We start from the raw sequence: 22058 nt of genomic DNA on the forward strand, positions 1-22058 counted from the left end.
CTCGAGGTACTGCAGGCTTCCATTAGCAACTAAAGTATACTTATAACTTTGTCTGTGTGTGACTTTAAAGTAATCGGTTCAACGACACACATTTGGTGAAATAAAAGCAATTATTGGTACCATTAACTGTATTCGAAAAAAATATTTATATCCACGAATATTGACTACGAAGATCGCCATTTCCCCATTCCACTATAATGGGGGATCGATGCTGTTTTCGAAAAACAATGCCGGCAGTACTGCGGTCGGCCTTCAACTCAAAATGATCAATGGGAGGGGACAGTCATTCTCCCCTGGTTCTAACCCGCTGAGAGCATACTCTGGAATGTGCGTTAATATCTCCACCCCTGCTACGCAAACTGCGGACAGATGTTTACGACTAAACTGGTGGAGTTACGTAGAGTACTTCCAAATTGCCATGTCCTCGCTGATGACATAGGTTGAGAGGAACCAATCGGCGCCTGGAATGTCGAAGCCTTGTCCAATCAGAAGTTCACAAATTTGGGACCTCTCTTTGTGATCTCCTTAGTCCCTCTGTTTACAGTAAATCTTTCATTTTTGTTGCTGCTGAAAGACTCCGAAAAGTAGAAACAAGACTAATTTGACTGATTCTACAAGTGGCCGTTTAACGGTAAGCGATCAGTGTTTATTTATCGCGTTTTTCTGAAGTTAATATAGAAGAATTGTTTTCTCCGACGATTTTCGGACATAATGAGGGGCGCTTTCTATTTTACTTCCTGCTAAACTGACAAGGCCGAGAGCCCAGGTTTCATGTCAACTTCCCTCGCCGTGACTATTGTAATGCAGTTTCTGGGTGTGTTGCTATGTTTAGGACTCAAAACAGGTCTCCTTTCAGATGAGTTTTTATGTTGAGAAATAAATTATTTGTCAGGTACAGAGTTGGGATAGGCTGTCTTGCTTTTGTGTCAGTGTAAAAGTCATGACACACTGGCGCGCTCCATTGTCGCTACACTGATGCACTCAACTGTATGGTAGATAGTTTGGGCGATGGGACATCTGGCTTCATAACATTCTGTTTTAGTCAGGGAAGTTTTTTTTTTGTCTGTTTACGTCATACCCAAAGCTTGTAACCAACCTGTAAATATTAATCAAATGGGATAAATGAGCTTGCCTGTCAAGTGAAATGCACCGACCAAGAAGACCATAGTAGCTACTGTACCCTGCTAGACATTTGGCTAATTGTTTTAACTCCATAGAAGTGCTTTATAGTTTTATAGAGTGCTGAGACAGCAAATGCACATGAGTGTTTACTGGAAAAGCCGAGGATAATTCACTTGGGCTGTGGTTGTTCTAATGGGAGTTGGTGTTGACTAGAGCGACCCCGTGTGGCTGCTGGGTACATTACAGTATTATGGTGCCGGGGGTTGATTGAGTCGAGTTCCATTCATGTCACTACCATCTATAAATGTGTGTGTGTTGATCCTCCACCACCAGTCCACCATATTGTTTGCACTCCTCTCAGATGTATGCACATTGAAAGGGGTTAAGGGAAGAGGGGAAGGACCAGAATAGAACTAGGCTGTGGTTTTGGTTCTGCTTTCGTCGTCTGCTACTCAGTCACATGGTGTTTTATTGAACGGAATGAAACTTCTCTTTTAAATGGTGGATAGAAATAGAGCGTCTCTAATCTGCATCACAAAGACACATCCCTTTGTGACTTTTATTTCCCTCACCAACTTTAAAACATCAGCTAACCGATCGCTGCAGCTGTACATAGTCCATCTGTAAATAGCCCACCCAATCTACCTACCTCATCCCCCATACTGTTTTTATTTTATTTACTTTTCTGCTCTTTTGCACACCAGTATCTCTACTTGCACATCATCATCTGCTCATTTATCACCCCAGTGTTAATCTGCTACATTGTAATTATTCACTCCTATGGTCTATTTATTGCCTACCTCCTCATGCCTTTTGCACACACGGTATATAGACTTTCTTATCTCTATTGTGTCATTGACTTGTTTGTGTCATTGACTTGTTTATTGTTTACTCCATGTGTAACTCTGTGTTGTTGTCTGTGTCACACTGCTTTGCTTTATCTTGGCCAGGTCACAGTTGCAAATGAGAACTTGTTCTCAACTAGCCTACCTGGTTAAATAAAGGTGAAATTAAAATGATTTAAAAAAAAATCCCACTGTGGGATGTCTGATCTAGAAAACACATTTCTATCAGATCAGTAAAGTCTTCTCTATCAGACCAGTAAAGTCTTCTCTAGCTGACCAGTAAAGTCTTCTCTAGCTGACCAGTAAAGTATTCTCTATCAAACCAGTAAAGTCTTCTCTAGCTGACCAGTAAAGTATTCTCTATCTGACCAGTCCGTCTGTCTTTCTCACCGCCCCCCTCCCGCTCCTCCTCCAGGGGAAGCCCACCGCCCCCCTCCCGTCACAAAATGCCGTTGGTGACGAGGAACATCGAGCCTCGCCATGTGTGCCGCCAGGTGCTCCCCAGCACCATCCGCAGTGAGCTGGAGTGTGTCACCAACATCAGCCTCGCCAACATCATACGCCAGCTAGGCAGCCTCAGTAAGTTTCTGTCTCTCTGTGTGTGATGTGAGTTTATACCTAGGGAAATGCTTAATGCAATGAAATGTATGTGTATTGTAGTATGATTGTGTGTGTCTTGTTATGTCATCATGTGTGTATGAAGCCTATACATTTGTTTGTGTAGGTAAGTATGCAGAGGATGTGTTTGGAGAGCTGTTTGTGCAAGCGGGGACGTTTGCTATCAGGGTGAACTCACTGGGTGAGAGAGTGGACCGTCTACAGGTCAAAGTCACCCAGCTCGACCCTAAAGAGGAGGAGGGTAAGAGACTGACATTATACACAGGGATGTAACGATCAGTCCCCGGTTCAAATGATTAAGATATGAGTGCATCGGTCTCCGGTTCAAATGATTAAGATATGAGTCCATTGGTCCCCGGTTCAAATGATTAAGATATGAGTCCATCGGTCCCCGGTTCAAATGATTAAGATATGAGTGCATCGGTCTCCGGTTCAAATGATTAAGATATGAGTGCATCGGTCCCCGGTTCAAATGATTAAGATATGAGTGCATCGGTCTCCGGTTCAAATGATTAAGATATGAGTGCATCGGTCTCCGGTTCAAATGATTAAGATATGAGTGCATCGGTCTCCGGTTCAAATGATTAAGATATGAGTGCATCGGTCTCCGGTTCAAATGATTAAGATATGAGTGCATCGGTCTCCGGTTCAAATGAGGGCGGGGTCCGTGCCCAATTTCCCATATGGCTAAGCTTAGGTGCCCACATACACTATAGACATATTGATGGGTTCTGATTTCTTATTTCTGAAATATACTTATTCATTTCACTGATGGTGCGAAGGTAATGTATAACATTTACATTATGTCAGGACATGTCACTCACTGATGGTGAGAGGGTAATGTATCATGTTTACATTATGTCACTCACTGAGGGTGAGAGGGTAATGTATCATGTTTACATTATGTCAGGATATGTTATCGTTAGCCATCAGGGATCCTATGGGAGGAGAAGAGAAACAGTCTGGTGCCCACATACACTATAGATATCTACACACACACACACACACACACCCCAGCTCGGCGAGGCCCAGCTCATGAGCTCCATCAGCAGCAGATTTGGTTTATGATGGAAAATAAATGTGATTTTTCAACAAATGTTAGTGCGTCGAATACTTTCGCATTGAACCGAATCGCATCGATTCGGCCCTCGAATCAAACCGCATCGCAACGATTCGGCCCTCGAATCAAACCGCATCATTTCAAACTAAAACGTATCGTATCGGAGCCCATGTATCTAGATATGTATCCTACCGTCTTGAAAGGGAAATATGCATATCCCTCATTATAAACCACAGGGTGGTTTCCCAGACACAGTTTAAGCGACTAAAAAACTATGTGGAATCTTAATTGAATGTGATTTTTCAGTTCCTGACTGGGACGACCCATGTCCAGTAAACATAACAACAGCCCTGTGTTTAGTATTCAAGTCAGAATTCAGTAGATGTAATGCAACAGATACCGTTTGCTTCTGTCTCAAATACTAACCCTAACTCTCTCTGTCTCCTTCTCTATCTCCCTCAATCCCTCAATCCATCTCTCCCAGTCTCTCTGCAGGCCATCACCCAGAAGAAAGCGTTTCATAGTAATCTGACTCAGGACCAGCAGTTATTCTGTAGACCCTCTTTACCACTGCCTGTACAGGAGACCTATCTGACCTGCAATCCTCCTCCACCACTCAACAACCTCAGCCAGTACAGGTACACACACACACCTCAGCCAGTACAGGTACACACACACACACCTCAGCTAAGGGGAGGACGGCTCATAATAATGGGGTGAATGGAATGGTATCAAACACATTAACTTTTTCCATTCATTTTATTTATATATATATATATATATATATATATATATATATATATATATATATATATATATATATATATATATATATATATATACACATTATATATATATACACATTATATATATATATATATAAAATGTGTGTATATATATATATGTATATATATATGTGTCCCACTGTACATACATACAGTGGGGGAAAAAAAGTATTTAGTCAGCCACCAATTGTGCAAGTTCTCCCACTTAAAAAGATGAGAGGCCTGTAATTTTCATCATAGGTACACTTCAACTATGACAGACAAAATGAGAGAGAAAAATCCAGAAAATCACATTGTAGGATTTTTAATTAATTTATTTGCAAATTATGGTGGAAAATAAGTATTTGGTCAAAAACAAAAGTTTATCTCAATACTTTGTTATGTACCCTTTGTTGGCAATGACAGAGGTCAAACGTTTTCTGTAATGGCCAAATGTATGTGGACACCTGCTCGTCGAACATCCACTCTTCTGGGAAGGCTTTCCACCAGATGTTGGGACACTGCTGTGGGGACATAAGAGCATTAGTGAGTTCAGGGCTCTGTGCAGACAAGTCAAGTTATTCCACACCGATCTCGACAAACCATTCCTGGATGGACTTCTGCCATTTTACTGCCATTGTTTGTCTATGGAGATTGCATGGCGGTGTGCTCGATTTTATACACCGGTCAGCAACGTGTGGCTGAAATAGCTAAATCCACTCATTTTGAAGGGGTGTCCACATACTTTTGTGTATGTAGTGTACTTTCTGAAGGCACTGTAGCTGGCTAGACTACCATTCTAAAATGTTTAGCTGACATGCCTAATTGAGTGACGAACTTTCACCTTGTCTATTCTACTATTCATACTCTTTTTTTTGGGGTTGGGGGCCCTAAGTGACCCTGCACACACACACACACACACACACACACTGATTTGGCCTGTTGTCATGATTAGGGACGATGGGAAGGATGCTCTGAAGTTCTACACGGACCCATCTTACTTCTTTGACCTGTGGAAGGAGAAGATGCTGCAGGACACCAAGGACATCATGAAGGAGAGACGCAAACACAGGGTAACACACACACACACACACACACACACACACACACATTTTAATTCGACAGTAGTTTGTTTTTGGCCTGTTGGGGAAATGTACGTCCTCTTCTTTAAACACAGTATTGAAATGTACGTAGCTTAGTTAAACACTCTTTTCTGTTTCTTTTTGACTCTTTCCCCCTCTCTCTCCCCCTCTCTCTTTCTCCCCCTCTTTCTCTCTCTCTCTCTCTCCCCCCTCTCTCTTTCTCCCCCTCTTTCTCTCTCTCTCTTTCTCCCCCCTCTCTTTTTCTCCCCCTCTTTCTCTCTCTCTTTTTCTCCCCCTCTCTCTCTCTCCCCCCCCCTCTCTTTCTCCCCCTCTTTTCTCTCTCTCTCTCTCCCCCTCTCTCTTTCTCCCCCTCTTTCTCTCTCTCTCTTTCTCCCCCCTCTCTTTTTCTCCCCCTCTTTCTCTCTCTCTCTCTCTCCCCCTCTCTTTTTCTCCCCCCTCTCTCTCTCTCCCCCTCTCTCTTTCTCCCCCTCTTTCTCTCTCTCTCTTTCTCCCCCTCTCTTTTTCTCCCCCTCTCTCTCTCTCCCCCTCTCTCTTTCTCCCCCCCTCTCTCTCTCTCTCCCCCTCTCTCTTTCTCCCCCCTCTTTCTCTCTCTCTCTTTCTCCCCCTCTCTCTTTCTCCCCCCTCTTTCTCTCTCTCTCTCTCTCTCCCCCCTCTCTCTTTCTCCCCCTCTTTCTCTCTCTCTCTTCTCTCCCCCTCTCTCTTTCTCCCCCTCTTTCTCTCTCTCTCTTTCTCCCCCCTCTTCTTTCTCCCCCTCTTTCTCTCTCTCTCTCTCTCTTTCTCCCCCCTCTCTGTCCCTCTTTCTCCCCCTCTCTTTTTCTCCCCCTCTTTCTCTCTCTCTCTCTCTTTCTCCCCCCCTCTCTGTCCCTCTTTCTCCCCCTCTCTGTCCCTCTTTCTCCCCCCTCTCTGTCCCTCTTTCTCCCCCCTCTCTGTCCCTCTTTCTCCCCCTCTCTGTCCCTCTTTCTCCCCCTCTCTGTCCCTCTTTCTCCCCCTCTGTCCCTCTTTCTCCCCCCCTCTCTGTCCCTCTTTCTCCCCCTCTCTGTCCCTCTTTCTCCCCCCTCTTTTTCTCCCCCTCTTTCTCTCTCTCTATTTCTCCCCCTCTGTCTCTCTCTCTCTGTCTCTCTCTCTTTCTCCCCCTCTCTGTCCCTCTTTCTCCCCCCTCTCTCTCTTTCTCCCTCTTTCTCCCCCTCTTTCTCTCTGTCTGAGTAGAAGGAGAAGAAGGACAATCAAAATCTGTCGGACTCTGAATCCCAGAAAGATCAAGACCAGAAAGGATGAGTCTCTTTCTCCCAAGATGGGGGAAGAGTTCTCTCTGTCCCAAGAATGACATGGGGTCTCTGTCTGAGTAGAAGGAGAAGAAGGACAATCAAAATATGCGGACTCTGAATCCCAGAAAGATCAAGACCAGAAAGGATGAGTGGGAACGACGCAAGATGGGGGAAGAGTTTGTGGTACCCAAGAATGACATGGGGTGAGAGATGGAGAGAGAATGAGAACAGGGGGAGAGAGAGAATGAGAACAGGGGGAGAGAGGGAATGAGAACAGGGGGAGAGAGGGAATGAGAACAGGGAGAGAGAATGAGAGAGTGAGAACAGGGAGAGAGTGAGAACAGGGAGAGAAGAGAGGGAGAGTGAGAACAGGGAGAGAGATGGGTGAGAGAATGAGAACAGGATGAGAGAGGAGAGTGAGAACCGGGTGAGGGAGTGAGAACAGGGTGAGGGAGTGAGAACAGGGAGAGAGATGGGTGAGGGAGTGAGAACAGGGAGAGAGAGGCTATATGAAGTGGAGAAGGGGAGAGAGAGAATATGAAGGAGGGAGGTTCTATGTCTGTAGGGGAGAGGGTTGTCCTATAGACTGGTTTTAAACGGTTTAATTGTGGTGTCTTGTCATTGATCAAAAATACTCTTTTTTTGTGTGTGTTTTGTTTTGTCTGTGCACCCATGTATCTTGCTGTGTGTAGAGAATCTCTTGAGGGTCTGAATGGCAGTATTGGTTCAGGAGAAGGCTGTTATTCCCCTGATGGTTTAGACCAGAGTACAGGGTCGTATGCCTTCGATCCCGGCTCCCCCCTCCCTCCCCCCGCTCCCGACGACTTCCTGCCCCCTCCACCCCCAGACATGACGTAAGTAGAGGATGGAGGGGAACAGTGGTTGCACCTCATAATTGACCAAATACTGTAGTTTTTACACATTCTATGCTAATTTAGCATAGCTAACATTAGCGTCTACTCGCCAGTCAACACCCTTCATCTCCAGTGGTCAGAATTGTTTGGATACAGAGCATTTTGGAGAACCCCGTGCCCTGTTCCTAATCCATCCCGTGCCCTGTTCCTAATCCACCCCGTGCGCTCTCATTGGCAGGTATGACGGACAGTACGGAGCACCATCCCAGAAGCGCACCAGCGTTCTGAGCCCTACACACCCTCCTCCAGCCCCTCCCATGACCTCTTCTGTTTCCAGTGGCTCCCGGCCCAACCTGGCCCCTCCCCCTGCCCCACCTCCCCCTCCCCCTCTGGCTTGGGGATCCCTCCCCCTCCCCCTCTGGATTTGACTCCTCCCCTCCTGCTCCCCCTCCTCTCTTCTCCTCTGCCTATCCCTCCCCCTGCCCCACCTTCTCCTCTCTCCCAGACCACCATCTCTCCACCTACTCCCCCTCTCTCCCCCAGGGTGGTGGCGCCCCTCCTCCTCCTCCTCCCCCGCCTCCCCCAGGCCCTCCTCCTCCCCCTCTTCTGGCCTCCCCCTCCCTCCTTCTCCATTGTGGTTCCCCCTCCTCTCAAACCCACCCAGGTTCAGCCAGAAGCCCCCGCTGACGCTCACAATGACTTGCTGTCAGCTATCCGGCAAGGTACGACACACACACACACACACAGATAGATACCAGTACACATAAACACACCCTAACCCCCCCTCCCGCTCTCTCTTGCAGGTTTTAACCTTCGTAAAGTGGAGGAACAGAAAGAGCAGGAGAAGAAGGATAACTATGGCAACGACGTAGCGGCCATCTTGTCTCGCCGTATTGCTGTGGAGTGCAGCGACAGCGAAGACGACTCCTCGGAGTTGGACGATGACGATTGGTCCGAGTGAGGCCTCCTTCACCACCACCACCATCGTGGTCTTCCTCAGTCCTCCTCAGAGAGAATGCATCATGTCCTTTTGCCATTACTTCTTTATAACCAATGATCTGAGGAGTAGAGGGCCAAAGACAAGTGTGTCCTCTTCCACACTCCTGTCTAAGCCAGTCACATTCCCCCCTGTGCCAGTCACATTCCCCCCGTGTGCCAGTCACATTCCCCCGTGTGCCAGTCACATTCCCCCCCAGTCACATTCCCCCTGTGCCAGTCACATTCCCCGTGTGCCAGTCACATTCCCCCCTGTGCCAGTCACATTCCCCCGTGTGCCAGTCACCCTCCCCCGTGTGCCAGTCACATTGCCAGTCACCCTCCCCCGTGTGCCAGTCACCCTCCCCCCCAGTCACATTCCCCCCGTGTGCCAGTCACCCCCGTGTGCCAGTCACATACCCCCGTGCCAGTCACAGTCAGTCACATTCCCCCGTGTGCCCCATTCCCCGTGTGCCAGTCACATTCACATTCCCCGTGTGCTAGAGCCAGTCACACACCCCCGTGTGCCAGTGCCACACATTTCCCCCGTGTGCCAGCCACATTCCCCCCGTGTGCCAGCCACATTCCCCCCGTGTGCCAGTCACAACACCCACCCCCCGGTGTGCCAGTCACATTCCCCCTTGCCAGCCACATTCTCCCCTGTGTGCCAGCCACATTCCCCCGTGTGCCAGCCACATTCCCCCCGTGTGCCAGCCACATTCCCCCGTGTGCCAGCCACATTCCCCCGTGTGCCAGCCACATTCCCCCCGTGTGCCAGCCACAGCCAGCCACATTCCCCCGTGTGCCAGCCACATTCCCCCGTGTGCCAGCCACATTCCCCCCGTGTGCCAGCCACATTCCCCCGTGTACCAGTCACATTCCCCCCGTGTGCCAGCCACATTCCCCCCGTGTGCCAGTCACATTCCCTGTATGTTTTTTGTTGAACTTAACTGATAGCCGATGACTTCAGTATGGAGAACGGTCCAAATATCAAAAACCCAATTATTTCTGAAGGGCACATGGCCAAAGTGTGTGTGTGTGTGTGTGTGTGTGTGTGTGTGTGTGTGGGTGTGGTAATGAGAATCATACTCACAGATAACATAGTATAGATATTGATCCTTTACATACAGACGAACAGTCCCATAATGGTATAACTGAGGATCTGTGTTAAGAATCATATTTTACTTTATGATAGTTATAGATGTGCTAAAGAAGACAGCGAAAGTTGTTTTTCTTATTGCAGTTTATTTTTTCCCCTGTCTTTCGCTCTATTGTTGGCATGGGAATGGTTACCTACGTGACGGAGGGACTCATTAACAGGTGGGGTAGAAATAGAATGTATTTATCTATAAATAGGTTCAGCTGAATGTCCCCCTTTTCTAAACATTCTGAAATGTTTTGATTCAGCTCTGGCTCAATAAAACCATGTCCCCTGTCAGTCAAAACATGCTCTGCCCAATAAGTGATCCCTCTCTTGCCCTAGTCCCGCCCCTCCTTAAGTGCCTTTGCTTTTTCATGTTTATGTGCGAGGAGGATGAAGTTACCCTTGGACACTGATCTAGGGTCAGGTTTGTTTTTCGTTCCCATCCCCATAGGATTGGATGATGCGTAACTGATCTTAGATCTGTGTCTGAGACAAGTTGATCGTCTTCTGTTTTAAGTGCCTTCTGTTTGTTTTAAATCCAAAGTGTAAAGCCACAATCAGACCTGAACATGTTATTATCCAACCACATGTTTCCGCTTGTCCCGTCGGTCTCGACGTTTTCCGTGAGGATTATCATAAAAATAAAGATGAAGTACAGTGTTTGTGTGTCAGTGAGTTCCTGTCCAGTTTTTGTCCATGTGTTTTTCTTTCTCAGTCGAGATGATTGAGATCCTCCTATAGAGGAACGTGGAGTTGGATTGGACACACCCTTTCAGAATTGTCCTTCAGCATCACGTGCCTGAAATGGAACCCCCAGGCGGAAAGAAACAGAGGGAGACCCAGAAACATCTGGAGTAGAGGAGTCCAGGCAGAAAGAAACCGAGGGAGACCCAGAAACATCTGGAGTAGAGGAGTCCAGGCAGAAAGAAATCGAGGGAGACCCAGAAACATCTGGAGTAGAGGAGTCCAGGCAGAAAGAAACCGAGGGAGACCCAGAAACATCTGGAGTAGAGGAGTCCAGGCAGAAAGAAACCGAGGGAGACCCAGGAACATCTGGAGTAGAGGAGTCCAGGCAGAAAGAAACAGAGGGAGACCCAGAAACATCTGGAGTAGAGGAGTCCAGGCAGAAAGAAACCGAGGGAGACCCAGAAACATCTGGAGTAGAGGAGTCCAGGCAGAAAGAAACCGAGGGAGACCCAGGAACATCTGGAGTAGAGGAGTCCAGGCAGAAAGAAACAGAGGGAGACCCAGAAACATCTGGAGTAGAGGAGTCCAGGCAGAAAGAAACCGAGGGAGACCCAGAAACATCTGGAGTAGAGGAGTCCAGGCAGAAAGAAACAGAGTGACGTGGAAACTTGGCACGAACTGAGTGTGATGTAGGACATTCTTCAAGTGCTTCAAGGCCCAGTGCAGAATATTTAGATGTTCCTGTTTAATATACAGTACCAGTCAAAAGTTCTACTCATTCCAGGGTTTTTCTTTTTTTTTTTACTATTTTCTACATTGTAGAATAAAAACAAATACATAAACTATGAAATAACACATATGGAATCATGTAGTAACCCAAGAAATGTTCAACAAATTCAAATATATTTGAGATTCTTCGAAGTAGCCACCCTTTGCCTTGATGACAGCTTTGGTATCATTACCAATTGGGTGGAAACCTACCTACAGCCACTTAAAAGTTTGTTTTTGGACAATAATTTCTTCAAGTTTATATTCTAATTGTGTCTGCACGAAGTTGTCTTCATTGATCTGTTTGTCAATGTCATCAGGGTACTCTGTCATCAGGGTACGCTGTCAACAGGTTACGCCGTCATCAGGGTACGCCGTCAACAGGGTACGCCGTCATCAGGGTACGCCGTCAACAGGGTACGCCGTCATCAGGGTACGCCGTCATTTGTTGTAGAATTGCCTCTTTTCTTTAACTGGGCGAGTCCTTTAAGAATAAATTCTTGTTTACAACGAAGGCCTGTACCGGCTAATGAAGGCCTGTACCGGCTAATGAAGGCCTGTACCGGCTAATGAAGGCCTGTACCGGCTAATGAAGGCCTGTACCGGCTAATGAAGGCCTGTACCGGCTAATGAAGGCCTGTACCGGCTAATGAAGGCCTGTACCGGCTAATGAAGGCCTGTACCGGCTAATGAAGGCCTGTACCGGCTAATGAAGGCCTGTACCGGCTAATGAAGGCCTGTACCAGCTAATGAAAGCCTGTACCGGCTAATGAAGGCCTGTACCGGCTAATGAAGGCCTGTACCGGCTAATGAAGGCCTGTACCGGCTAATGAAGGCCTGTACCGGCTAATGAAGGCCTGTACCGGCTAATGAAGGCCTATACCGGCTAATGAAAGCCTGTACCGGCTAATGAAGGCCTGTACCGGCTAATGAAGGCCTATACCGGCTAATGAAAGCCTATACCGGCTAATGAAGGCCTATACCGGCTAATGAAGGCCTATACCGGCTAATGAAAGCCTATACCGGCTAATGAAGGCCTATACCGGCTAATGAAGGCCTGTACCGGCTAATGAAGGCCTATACCGGCTAATGAAGGCCTGTACCGGCTAATGAAGGCCTATACCGGCTAATGAAAGCCTATACCGGCTAATGAAGGCCTGTACCGGCTAATGAAAGCCTATACCGGCTAATGAAGGCCTCCCAATCAAGGCCTGTACCGGCTTGAAGGCCCACCGGCTAATGAAAGCCTATACCGGCTAATGAAGGCCTATACCGGCTAATGAAGGCCTGTACCAGCTAATGAAAGCCTATACCGGCTAATGAAGGCCTGTAAATAAAGAAGAATCATATCTGATATAGCCTAAGGCCCAGGTTCTACGCTATATACGTTGAGCCACGCAAACAGTTACATTAGCTTAAATTATGACTATCCGATCTACTCATCACATTAAAAATGGTTAGGTTATAGTACATCGGTCTGCAAATACAATGATGCTTTATTATAAAGGTGCATTTATATGTCGAAAATTAGCTTCCCCGCATTTCAAACTCACTCGTTGCTGATGAATGTACTTAATTGTTATTGAAACTCACTCGTTGCTCAATCAGGTACTTAATTGTTACCCAGAAATGATTTGATATTGAGATAAAACTTGCTGCATTGGAACTTTGAGTCAGTGTGTGTGTGTGTGTGTGTGTGTGTGTGTGTGTGTGTGTGTGTGTGTGTGTGTGTGTGTGTGTGTGTGTGTGTGTGTGCGTGCGTGCGAGTAAAATGAGGGAAACCCTACTTCAGTTTTTGCATACAAAATAAATTAGCTTTTATTTTGAAGTAGAAAAAGACAACATTTGTACATTTTATAAAAAACAACATTGTGCAAACTGAAACCTTTTCAGAGATAGTCACAGTGCCTTTGACAGTGCCCTTTCTAAGTGTTCTGGAGTTCACCGACAGCAGCATAGTATATAGTCCCAACAAACCACCCAAAGGCTTATAATATAATATCTTATAATAGTATCATTGTATAGACCCACTTTCCCGTGCTCCTAAAGCAAATATGTTGGATCCAGATGAATTACGTTGGACCTCTGTGATTGCATCAGACTGGATGGTCTACATGTTAGGTGAGGATGAGGCACATGTTAAGATGATACAGTACGTCACATTTGATTCCAGCTGATTCCAAGATGGCTGTCTTCTGGAACAGTACATTCTCATTGCTTTTTATCTCAAGTGCAAGTGATGATGATGTTCTCTTGATTTTTTCACATATATGGGGCAGTCAATGTGTGTGTGTGTGTGTGTGTCCATCCTACACATCAACAGGCCTGTGTGTGTTGTGTCTGTGAGGACAGCAGGCATGCAGCAGCACCAGTCGTATGTCTCTGTTCCTCAGGCTATACAGCAGAGGGTTGAGCAGAGAGTTCCCCGCCGCTGGCACTAGCGTAGCGTACGTATACAAGGGCGAGCTAGATGCGTCGCCCAGCAAACCGTAGAGGGCGAAGGGCGTCCAACAGCTGACGAACACTCCGAGGACTAACAACAGCCGAGAGAGTCCCTTACCCCGGCCCCCGTGCTTGCTGGCATACGATTGGTCGTCAGGCAGGAAGTGTCTCTGCGTGGCGATGGCGTGGGCGTGCCTCCTTGCGACACGGCAGATCCCGGTGTACAGCTGCAGCGTGACCATGACGACCAGAAGGAAGCCGCCGCAGAGCAACGACAGGTATGTCCGGGTCAGGGGTCGCGCAACGGAACAGGATGTGATGTCATTGAGGCAGTGCCACCCCAGCACCGGCCCCGAGCCAATCAGACAAGACCCCAGCCAGACGAGTGCCAGAAGACCAGCGGCACAGCGGCGTGAGTGGCGGGAGCCGTAGGTGAGGGCTTGGCTTAGAGACAGGTAACGATCCAGGGCCACACCCATCAGGCTGAGGAGGGAGGCCGTCAGTGATGTCGCCAGCAACCCTGACGTCATCAGCTCCGACCAATCCGTGGGCTCCACACAAAACAGGAAGAGGAAGTGGAGGATCAAGGCCACGCCCGCCAGCAGGTCGGCTAATGCCAGGCTGGCGAGGAGTAGGAAGACAGGAGCGCGGAGAGAAGGCGTAGCCAAGATGGCAGCCACTACGATGGCGTTTTCGGACACGATGAGAGTTCCCGATACGCACAGTGCCACTCCCCATAGGCTGAGAGGAGAGGCCTCAGGCACGGCCGTGGGATCTGATTGGTCCAGCAGGGAAAGAGGTGAAGACATCCCTGAACCTGAAGACTCCTCGAACCAGACGTCAGAGTCATTTTGGGTCATTATGGGTCAAACACACCACACCTGAGAGAGAGAGAGGAGAGAGACAGAGAGAGAGAGAGACAGAGAGAGAAAGAGAGACAGAGAGAGGATACAGAAATGTTAATACACGTTGTTACTGTACTAATAGTAGCAGCTCTTCCTCTCCTTCTGTCTTCCCTGCATGTGAGTAACCCTGAGCTGGGGCTGCATCTCAATAGTCTACAGTGGCTTCCTCTCCTGGGTCTTCGGCCACTTCGGCCACAATAGGTCCGGGCCTTTATGACACAGGAGGAAGGGCACTTGAACTACTGGTCCAACTCAAACTGCTCTCTCAAAGGAGAGACTCAGCGTGCTCCTCGCATTGCTCTGGGACCATTCCATTTCTATGGGACCATTCCATTCCATTGCTATGAGACCATTCCATTGCATTGCTCTGGGACCATTCCATTCCATTGCTATGGGACCATTCCATTGCATTGCTCTGGGACCATTTCATTCCATTGCTATGGGACCATTCCATTCCATTGCTATGGGACCATTCCATTCCATTGCTATGGGACCATTCCATTCCGTTGCTATGGGACCATACCATTGCATTGCTCTGGGACCATTTCATTCCATTGATATGGGACCATTCCATTCCATTTCTATGGGACCATTCCATTCCATTTCTATGGGACCATTCCATTTCTATGGGACCATTCCATTCCATTTCTATGGGACCATTCCATTCCATTGCTATGGGACCATTCCATTCCATTTCTATGGGACCATTCCATTCCATTGCTATGGGACCATTCCATTGCATTGCTCTGGGACCATTTCATTCCATTGATATGGGACCATTCCATTCCATTTCTATGGGACCATTCCATTCCATTGTTATGGGACCATTCTATTCCATTGCCTGATCTCTACTCTTCTTTCTGAAATGTTCACCCCCCCCCTCATTGATTTACAAGGAATAGAAAGCAATGTAAGACATATGGTAAAAAATCCCTGTCTAGCCTACGTCCATCCAATGCTTTTTAATCCATGAGGGGGAGTGAAGGAGTGCACACTCCAGGGAGATGGGGGAGAAGACTGCAGCCCTTCTCGTGTCTCCTCTCCACTCTTCTCCTATAGTACAGTGGGGAGTGTTTTGTAACAGATTTCCAGCATCTTGAAACACCATGTCAATATGCTCTGGCTCTGATAAATCATTTGATGTTTACAAAATATACACATTACATACCACATACAGACAGACAGACAGACACTGCAAAATATCTTACCTTCTATTGATAAAAATACCTTGATCACGATTCTTCCAAATCAGCTCTGTTCACAGTGTATTCAGGAGACAGTGATGCCGTGATGCTGTCCTTGTGTCTCGGTGTATCGGTATACCGATGGTTGGTTATATCTCAGAAAAGGCTTGTCTGACTGTCCCCATCAGAGTAATAACATATTCTCAGTTTCTCCGGGTGGTGCGAACGCCAGAATGACTGGCTGGATCTGATGCACGCAGGGTCCTTCACTAGGGAAGGTCTGACTGACGTCAGTGTTGGTGGGCTTCAGCCAATGAGGTGCTAGGAGAGACGGGGGGGTGTGATAGGGGACTCCCGTAGAGGAATTTCATTCAGAAAAATGCGACAGCTTCCTGCCCCTCCCACTGCGGCTTGCCTCGTGTGCACCTTTCCCGTAAATAATTCCCAGTAGACTTTTTCCGACACATACACACACACCACAGTAGAGATTCTGATCAATGTGAATGAATTAGGTTTGAAGAGAGGGCTTACGCCTTGGGGAGCTGTCCAAGGTGCTGAAACGCAGCTTATATGCTAGAAATTGTTTTAATCAATTGGTTTGATTCTTTTTATGTGGGTATTAAATAATACAATACGAATACATTGGAGCTCATACGTGTAGTTGAAGTTGAAGTGTTCATGTCATTCAGTAAGCAAAAGGTGCATGAATAGGCTACATAGACCCTTCAGTCCCAAGCTGAGTCACTGGCTACATAGACCCTTCAGTCCCAAGCTGAGTCACTGGCTACATAGACCCTTCAGTCCCAAGCTGAGTCACTGGCTACATAGACCCTTCAGTCCCAAGCTGAGTCACTGGCTAAGCACCGTTTGTCTCGGATGAATCATGCGTTATTATTTGATAAAAAAGTGAGTAGGCTAGCATATATATATATATATATATAGTCCTACAATGTCCAGGGTTTTTGAAAGATATGAAATCAGTCATGTATAATGTATAATATTACTATTAGAATAATAGGGTCATTTATCTATTTTAAATCATGATCAGCTGATCGGTTAAGGATGTAGGATATCAGATGATAGATTATTGATTGGTTATGGATGTAGGATATCAGATATATTTTTGATCGGTTAAGGATGTAGGATAAGGATGTAGGATATCAGATGATAGATTATTGATCGGTTAAGGATGTAGGATATCAGATGATAGATTATTGATCGGTTAAGGATGTAGGATATCAGATGATAGATTATTGATCGGTTAAGGATGTAGGATATCAGATGATAGATTATTGATCGGTTAAGGATGTAGGATATCAGATGATAGATTATTGATCGGTTAAGGATGTAGGATATCAGATGATAGATTATTGATCGGTTAAGGATGTAGGATATCAGATGATAGATTATTGATCGGTTAAGGATGTAGGATATCAGATGATAGATTATTGATCGGTTAAGGATGTAGGATATCAGATGATAGATTATTGATCGGTTAAGGATGTAGGATATCAGATGATAGATTATTGATCGGTTAAGGATGTAGGATATCAGATGATAGATTATTGATCGGTTAAGGATGTAGGATATCAGATGATAGATTATTGATCGGTTAAGGATGTAGGATATCAGATGATAGATTATTGATCGGTTAAGGATGTAGGATATCAGATGATAGATTATTGATCGGTTAAGGATGTAGGATATCAGATGATAGATTATTGATCGGTTAAGGATGTAGGATATCAGATGATAGATTATTGATCGGTTAAGGATGTAGGATATCAGATGATAGATTATTGATCAGTTAAGGATGTAGTATATCAGATGATAGATTATTGATCGGTTAAGGATGTAGTATATCAGATGATAGATTATTGATCGGTTAAGGATGTAGGATATCAGATGATAGATTATTGATCGGTTAAGGATGTAGGATATCAGATGATAGATTAATGATCGACACATTGGTGAAACACAGTCCTGGATGATATACAGATATACAGACCCCTTGACTTTTTCCACATTTTACAGCCTTATTCTAAAATGGATTAAATTGCTTTTTTTCCTGATCAATCTACACTCAATACCCCATAATGACAAAGTGAAAAAAGGGTTTTAGAAATTTTTGCTAATGTATACATTTTTTAAAACTGAAATAGTATTCAAACCCTTTACTCAGTGCTATTGTTGAGGCATCTTTGGCAGTGATGTCATGTAATTGTCATATTTCAGTTTTTTATTTTTTTATGTCTATAAACCTGTTTTTGCTTTGTCATTATGGGGTATTGTGTGTAGATTACAGAGGAAATTGTTTTATTTGAATCCATTTTAGAATAAGTCTGTAATGTAACACTGTGTAAAAAGTCAAAGGGGTCTGAGTAGTTTCTGAAGGCGCTGTAGATAGTAGAGAGGATTCTCTGTTTCCCCGGGTAATAAAACACAGCTTGCGTGGGCTGCAGTGGTTGCTGCAATGTATCTCCGTGGTTACGCACGGGCCACGGCGCTACGCATAGAGGGAGACCTTCGTCCTGTTGTTGCCATAGAACCATATAAGGAAACTGACTTCCGGTTCTCTTTGGGAGAGAAAAGATCGATACCTCACAAAGCATTATGTCATTTACACAGTACCGGGAAAAACTGTTAGAGGGAGAAGAGGGAAAGAGAGAGAATTAGTTAAAGTCAGTAAACGCTGCCTCATTCATCTCCTTGTTTTTATTTATTCACTTGTACAAAACAATAATTGGATGAAGTGTTAAATCACAGTAGACCTAACCCGCTGAGCTAAAACCTAGGCAACAACTAGGGGAGCTAACACAAGTATTCAGGTTTCTGGCAAGATTAACCTACAAATCCAGTGAATGTGGTTCGCTGAACCACCCCTGTTACACTACCCCTGTTACACCTGATGGGCTTTTAGACAGAGGAAGACTGAACCACCCCTGTTACACCACCCCTGTTACACCTGATGGGCTTTTAGACAGAGGAAGACTGAACCACCCCTGTTACACCACCCCTGTTACACCTGATGGGCTTTTAGACAGAGGAAGACTGAACCACCCCTGTTACACCACCCCTGTTACACCTGATGGGCTTTTAGACAGAGGAAGGTAACTGTTGTTTTATAGTGTATTTACCAGTAAGATACTGTAGAGAAGAGACGTATCTATTCATTACCGACTGGCTGCCCTCAGGTGGCGTTTATGAGCTGTTAACAGGAAGCTCCAGCTCGTGGTGCCGTGACTGCGGATTTTCCTCGGTTATCTAACACACACACACACATACACACACTGCCCTTCCCCTCAACACATACACACACACTGTCCTTCCCCCGAACACACAGACACACACACACACACTTTGACTCTGCAGCACAAATCCATGTGTGTTTTGTGTGAGAGGAGAGCGATGATGTAGAGCAGAAGCAGAGAGGAGGAGAGCAGGCTGGGTTGTGTAGGAAGGAGGAGAGCAGGCTGGGTTGTGTAGGAAGGAGGAGAGCAGGCTGGGTTGTGTAGGGAGGAGGAGAGCAGGCTGGGTTGTGTAGTGAAGAGAAGAGCAGGCTGGGTTGTGTAGGGAGGAGGAGAGCAGGCTGGGTTGTGTAGGGAGGAGGAGAGCAGGCTGGGTTGTGTAGGAAGGAGGAGAGCAGGGAGGAGGAGAGCAGGCTGGGTTGTGTAGGAAGGAGGAGAGCAGGGAGGAGGAGAGCAGGCTGGGTTGTGTAGGAAGGAGGAGAGCAGGCTGGGTTGTGTAGGGAGAGCAGGGAGGAGGAGAGCAGGCTGGGTTATGTAGGGAGGAGGAGAGCAGGCTGGGTTGTGTAGGGAGGAGGAGAGCAGGCTGGGTTGTGTAGGAAGGAGAAGAGCAGGCTGGGTTGTGTAGGGAGGAGGAGAGCAGGCTGGGTTGTGTTGGGAGGAGGAGAGCAGGCTGGGTTGTGTAGGAAGGAGGAGAGCAGGCTGGGTTGTGTAGGGAGGAGGAGAGCAGGCTGGGTTGTGTAGGGAGGAGGCGAGCAGGCTGGGTTGTGTAGGAAGGAGGAGAGCAGGGAGGAGGAGAGCAGGCTGGGTTGTGTAGGAAGGAGGAGAGCAGGGAGGAGGAGAGCAGGCTGGGTTGTGTAGGAAGGAGGAGAGCAGGCTGGGTTGTGTAGGGAGGAGGAGAGGAGAGGCTGGGTTGTGTAGGAAGGAGGAGAGCAGGCTGGGTTATGTAGGGAGGAGGAGAGCAGGCTGGGTTGTGTAGGGAGGAGGAGAGCAGGCTGGGTTGTGTAGGAAGGAGGAGAGCAGGCTGGGTTGTGTAGGGAGGAGGAGAGCAGGCTGGGTTGTGTTGGGAGGAGGAGAGCAGGCTGGGTTGTGTAGGGAGGAGGAGAGCAGGTTGGGTTGTGTAGGGAGGAGGAGAGCAGGCTGGGTTGTGTAGGGAGGAGGAGAGCAGGCTGGGATGTGTATGGAGGAGGCGAGCAGGCTGGGTTGTGTAGGGAGGAGGAGAGCAGGCTGGGTTGTGTAGGGAGGAGGAGAGCAGGCTGGGTTGTGTAGGGAGGAGGAGGACAGGCTGGGTTGTGTAGGGAGGAGGAGAGCAGGCTGGGTTGTGTAGGGAGGAGGAGAGCAGGCTGAGTTGTGTAGGGAGGAGGAGAGCAGGCTGGGTTGTGTAGGGAGGAGGAGAGCAGGCTGGGTTGTGTAGGGAGGAGGAGAGCAGGCTGGGTTGTGTAGGGAGGAGGAGAGCAGGCTGGGTTGTGTAGGGAGGAGGAGAACAGGCTGGGTTGTGTAGGGAGGAGGAGAGCAGGCTGGGTTGTGTAGGGAGGAGGAGAGCAGGCTGGGTTGTGTAGGGAGGAGGAGAGCAGGCTGGGTTGTGTAGGGAGGAGGAGAGCAGGCTGGGTTGTGTAGGGAGGAGGAGAGCAGGCTGGGTTGTGTAGGGAGGAGGAGAGCAGGCTGGGTTGTGTAGGTAGGAGGAGAGCAGGCTGGGTTGTGTAGGAAGGAGGAGAGCAGGCTGGGTTGTGTAGGGAGGAGGAGAACAGGCTGGGTTGTGTAGGGAGGAGGACAGCAGGCTGGGTTGTGTAGGAAGGAGGAGAGCAGGCTGGGTTGTGTAGGGAGGAGGAGAACAGGCTGGGTTGTGTAGGGAGGAGGACAGCAGGCTGGGTTGTGTAGGGAGGAGGAGGACAGGCTGGGTTGTGTAGGGAGGAGGAGGACAGGCTGGGTTGTGTAGGGAGGAGGAGAGCAGGCTGGGTTGTGTAGGGAGGAGGAGGAGAGCAGGCTGAGTTGTGTAGGGAGGAGGAGAGCAGGCTGGGTTGTGTAGGGAGGAGGAGAGCAGGCTGGGTTGTGTAGGGAGGAGGAGAGCAGGCTGGGTTGTGTAGGGAGGAGGAGAGCAGGCTGGGTTGTGTAGGGAGGAGGAGAACAGGCTGGGTTGTGTAGGGAGGAGGAGAGCAGGCTGGGTTGTGTAGGGAGGAGGAGAGCAGGCTGGGTTGTGTAGGGAGGAGGAGAGCAGGCTGGGTTGTGTAGGGAGGAGGAGAGCAGGCTGGGTTGTGTAGGGAGGAGGAGAGCAGGCTGGGTTGTGTAGGGAGGAGGAGAGCAGGCTGGGTTGTGTAGGGAGGAGGAGAGCAGGCTGGGTTGTGTAGGTAGGAGGAGAGCAGGCTGGGTTGTGTAGGAAGGAGGAGAGCAGGCTGGGTTGTGTAGGGAGGAGGAGAACAGGCTGGGTTGTGTAGGGAGGAGGACAGCAGGCTGGGTTGTGTAGGAAGGAGGAGAGCAGGCTGGGTTGTGTAGGGAGGAGGAGAACAGGCTGGGTTGTGTAGGGAGGAGGACAGCAGGCTGGGTTGTGTAGGGAGGAGGAGGACAGGCTGGGTTGTGTAGGGAGGAGGAGAGCAGGCTGGGTTGTGTAGGGAGGAGGAGAGCAGGGAGGAGGAGAGCAGGCTGGGTTATGTAGGAAGGAGGAGAGCAGGCTGGGTTGTGTAGGGAGGAGGAGAGCAGGCTGGGTTGTGTAGGAGGAGGAGAAGAGCAGGCTGGGTTGTGTATCGAGGAGGACAGCAGGCTGGGTTGTGTAGGGAGAAGGACAGCAGGCTGGGTTGTGTAGGGAGGAGGCGAGCAGGCTGGGTTGTGTAGGGAGGAGGAGAGCAGGCTGGGTTGTGTAGGGAGGAGGAGAGCAGGCTGGGTTGTGTAGGGAGGAGGAGAGCAGGCTGGGTTGTGTAGGGAGGAGGAGAGCAGGCTGAGGCAGGTTGGGTTGTGTAGGGAGGAGGAGAGCAGGCTGGGTTGTGTAGGGAGGAGGAGGCAGGCTGGGTTGTGTAGGGAGGAGGAGGACAGGCTGGGTTGGAGGAGGAGCAGGCTGGGTTGTGTAGGGAGGAGGAGGACAGGCT

General features: G+C 48.0%; 1 protein-coding gene and 1 pseudogene across 1 annotated transcript; one reads left to right on the top strand and one right to left on the bottom strand.

Moving 5' to 3' along the window:
* The first annotated feature begins 475 nt into the window (after nucleotides 1–475).
* LOC112236698 lies at nucleotides 476–8822 on the top strand (annotated as a pseudogene).
* Nucleotides 8823–12978: 4156 nt separating this feature from the next.
* LOC112236702 (G-protein coupled receptor 3-like) lies at nucleotides 12979–16266 on the bottom strand. The gene is made up of 2 exons (XM_024405297.2): nucleotides 15761–16266; nucleotides 12979–14528 (listed from the first exon to the last, which is right to left on the bottom strand). Exon 2 carries the CDS (start codon nucleotides 14505–14507, stop codon nucleotides 13515–13517), a length of 993 nt encoding a protein of 330 aa, XP_024261065.1. The 5' UTR covers nucleotides 14508–14528; nucleotides 15761–16266; the 3' UTR covers nucleotides 12979–13514.
* Between the last annotated feature and the right edge of the window lie 5792 nt (nucleotides 16267–22058).

The sequence above is a fragment of the Oncorhynchus tshawytscha genome, linkage group LG31 (assembly GCF_018296145.1).
Source record: "Oncorhynchus tshawytscha isolate Ot180627B linkage group LG31, Otsh_v2.0, whole genome shotgun sequence".
Classification (NCBI taxonomy): Eukaryota; Metazoa; Chordata; class Actinopteri; order Salmoniformes; family Salmonidae; genus Oncorhynchus; species Oncorhynchus tshawytscha.

What these genes read in the sequence shown, in the direction of transcription:
- LOC112236702 (XM_024405297.2), bottom strand. Translation starts at nt 14,507, where the DNA reads ATGACCCAAAATGACTCTGACGTCTGGTTCGAGGAGTCTTCAGGTTCA.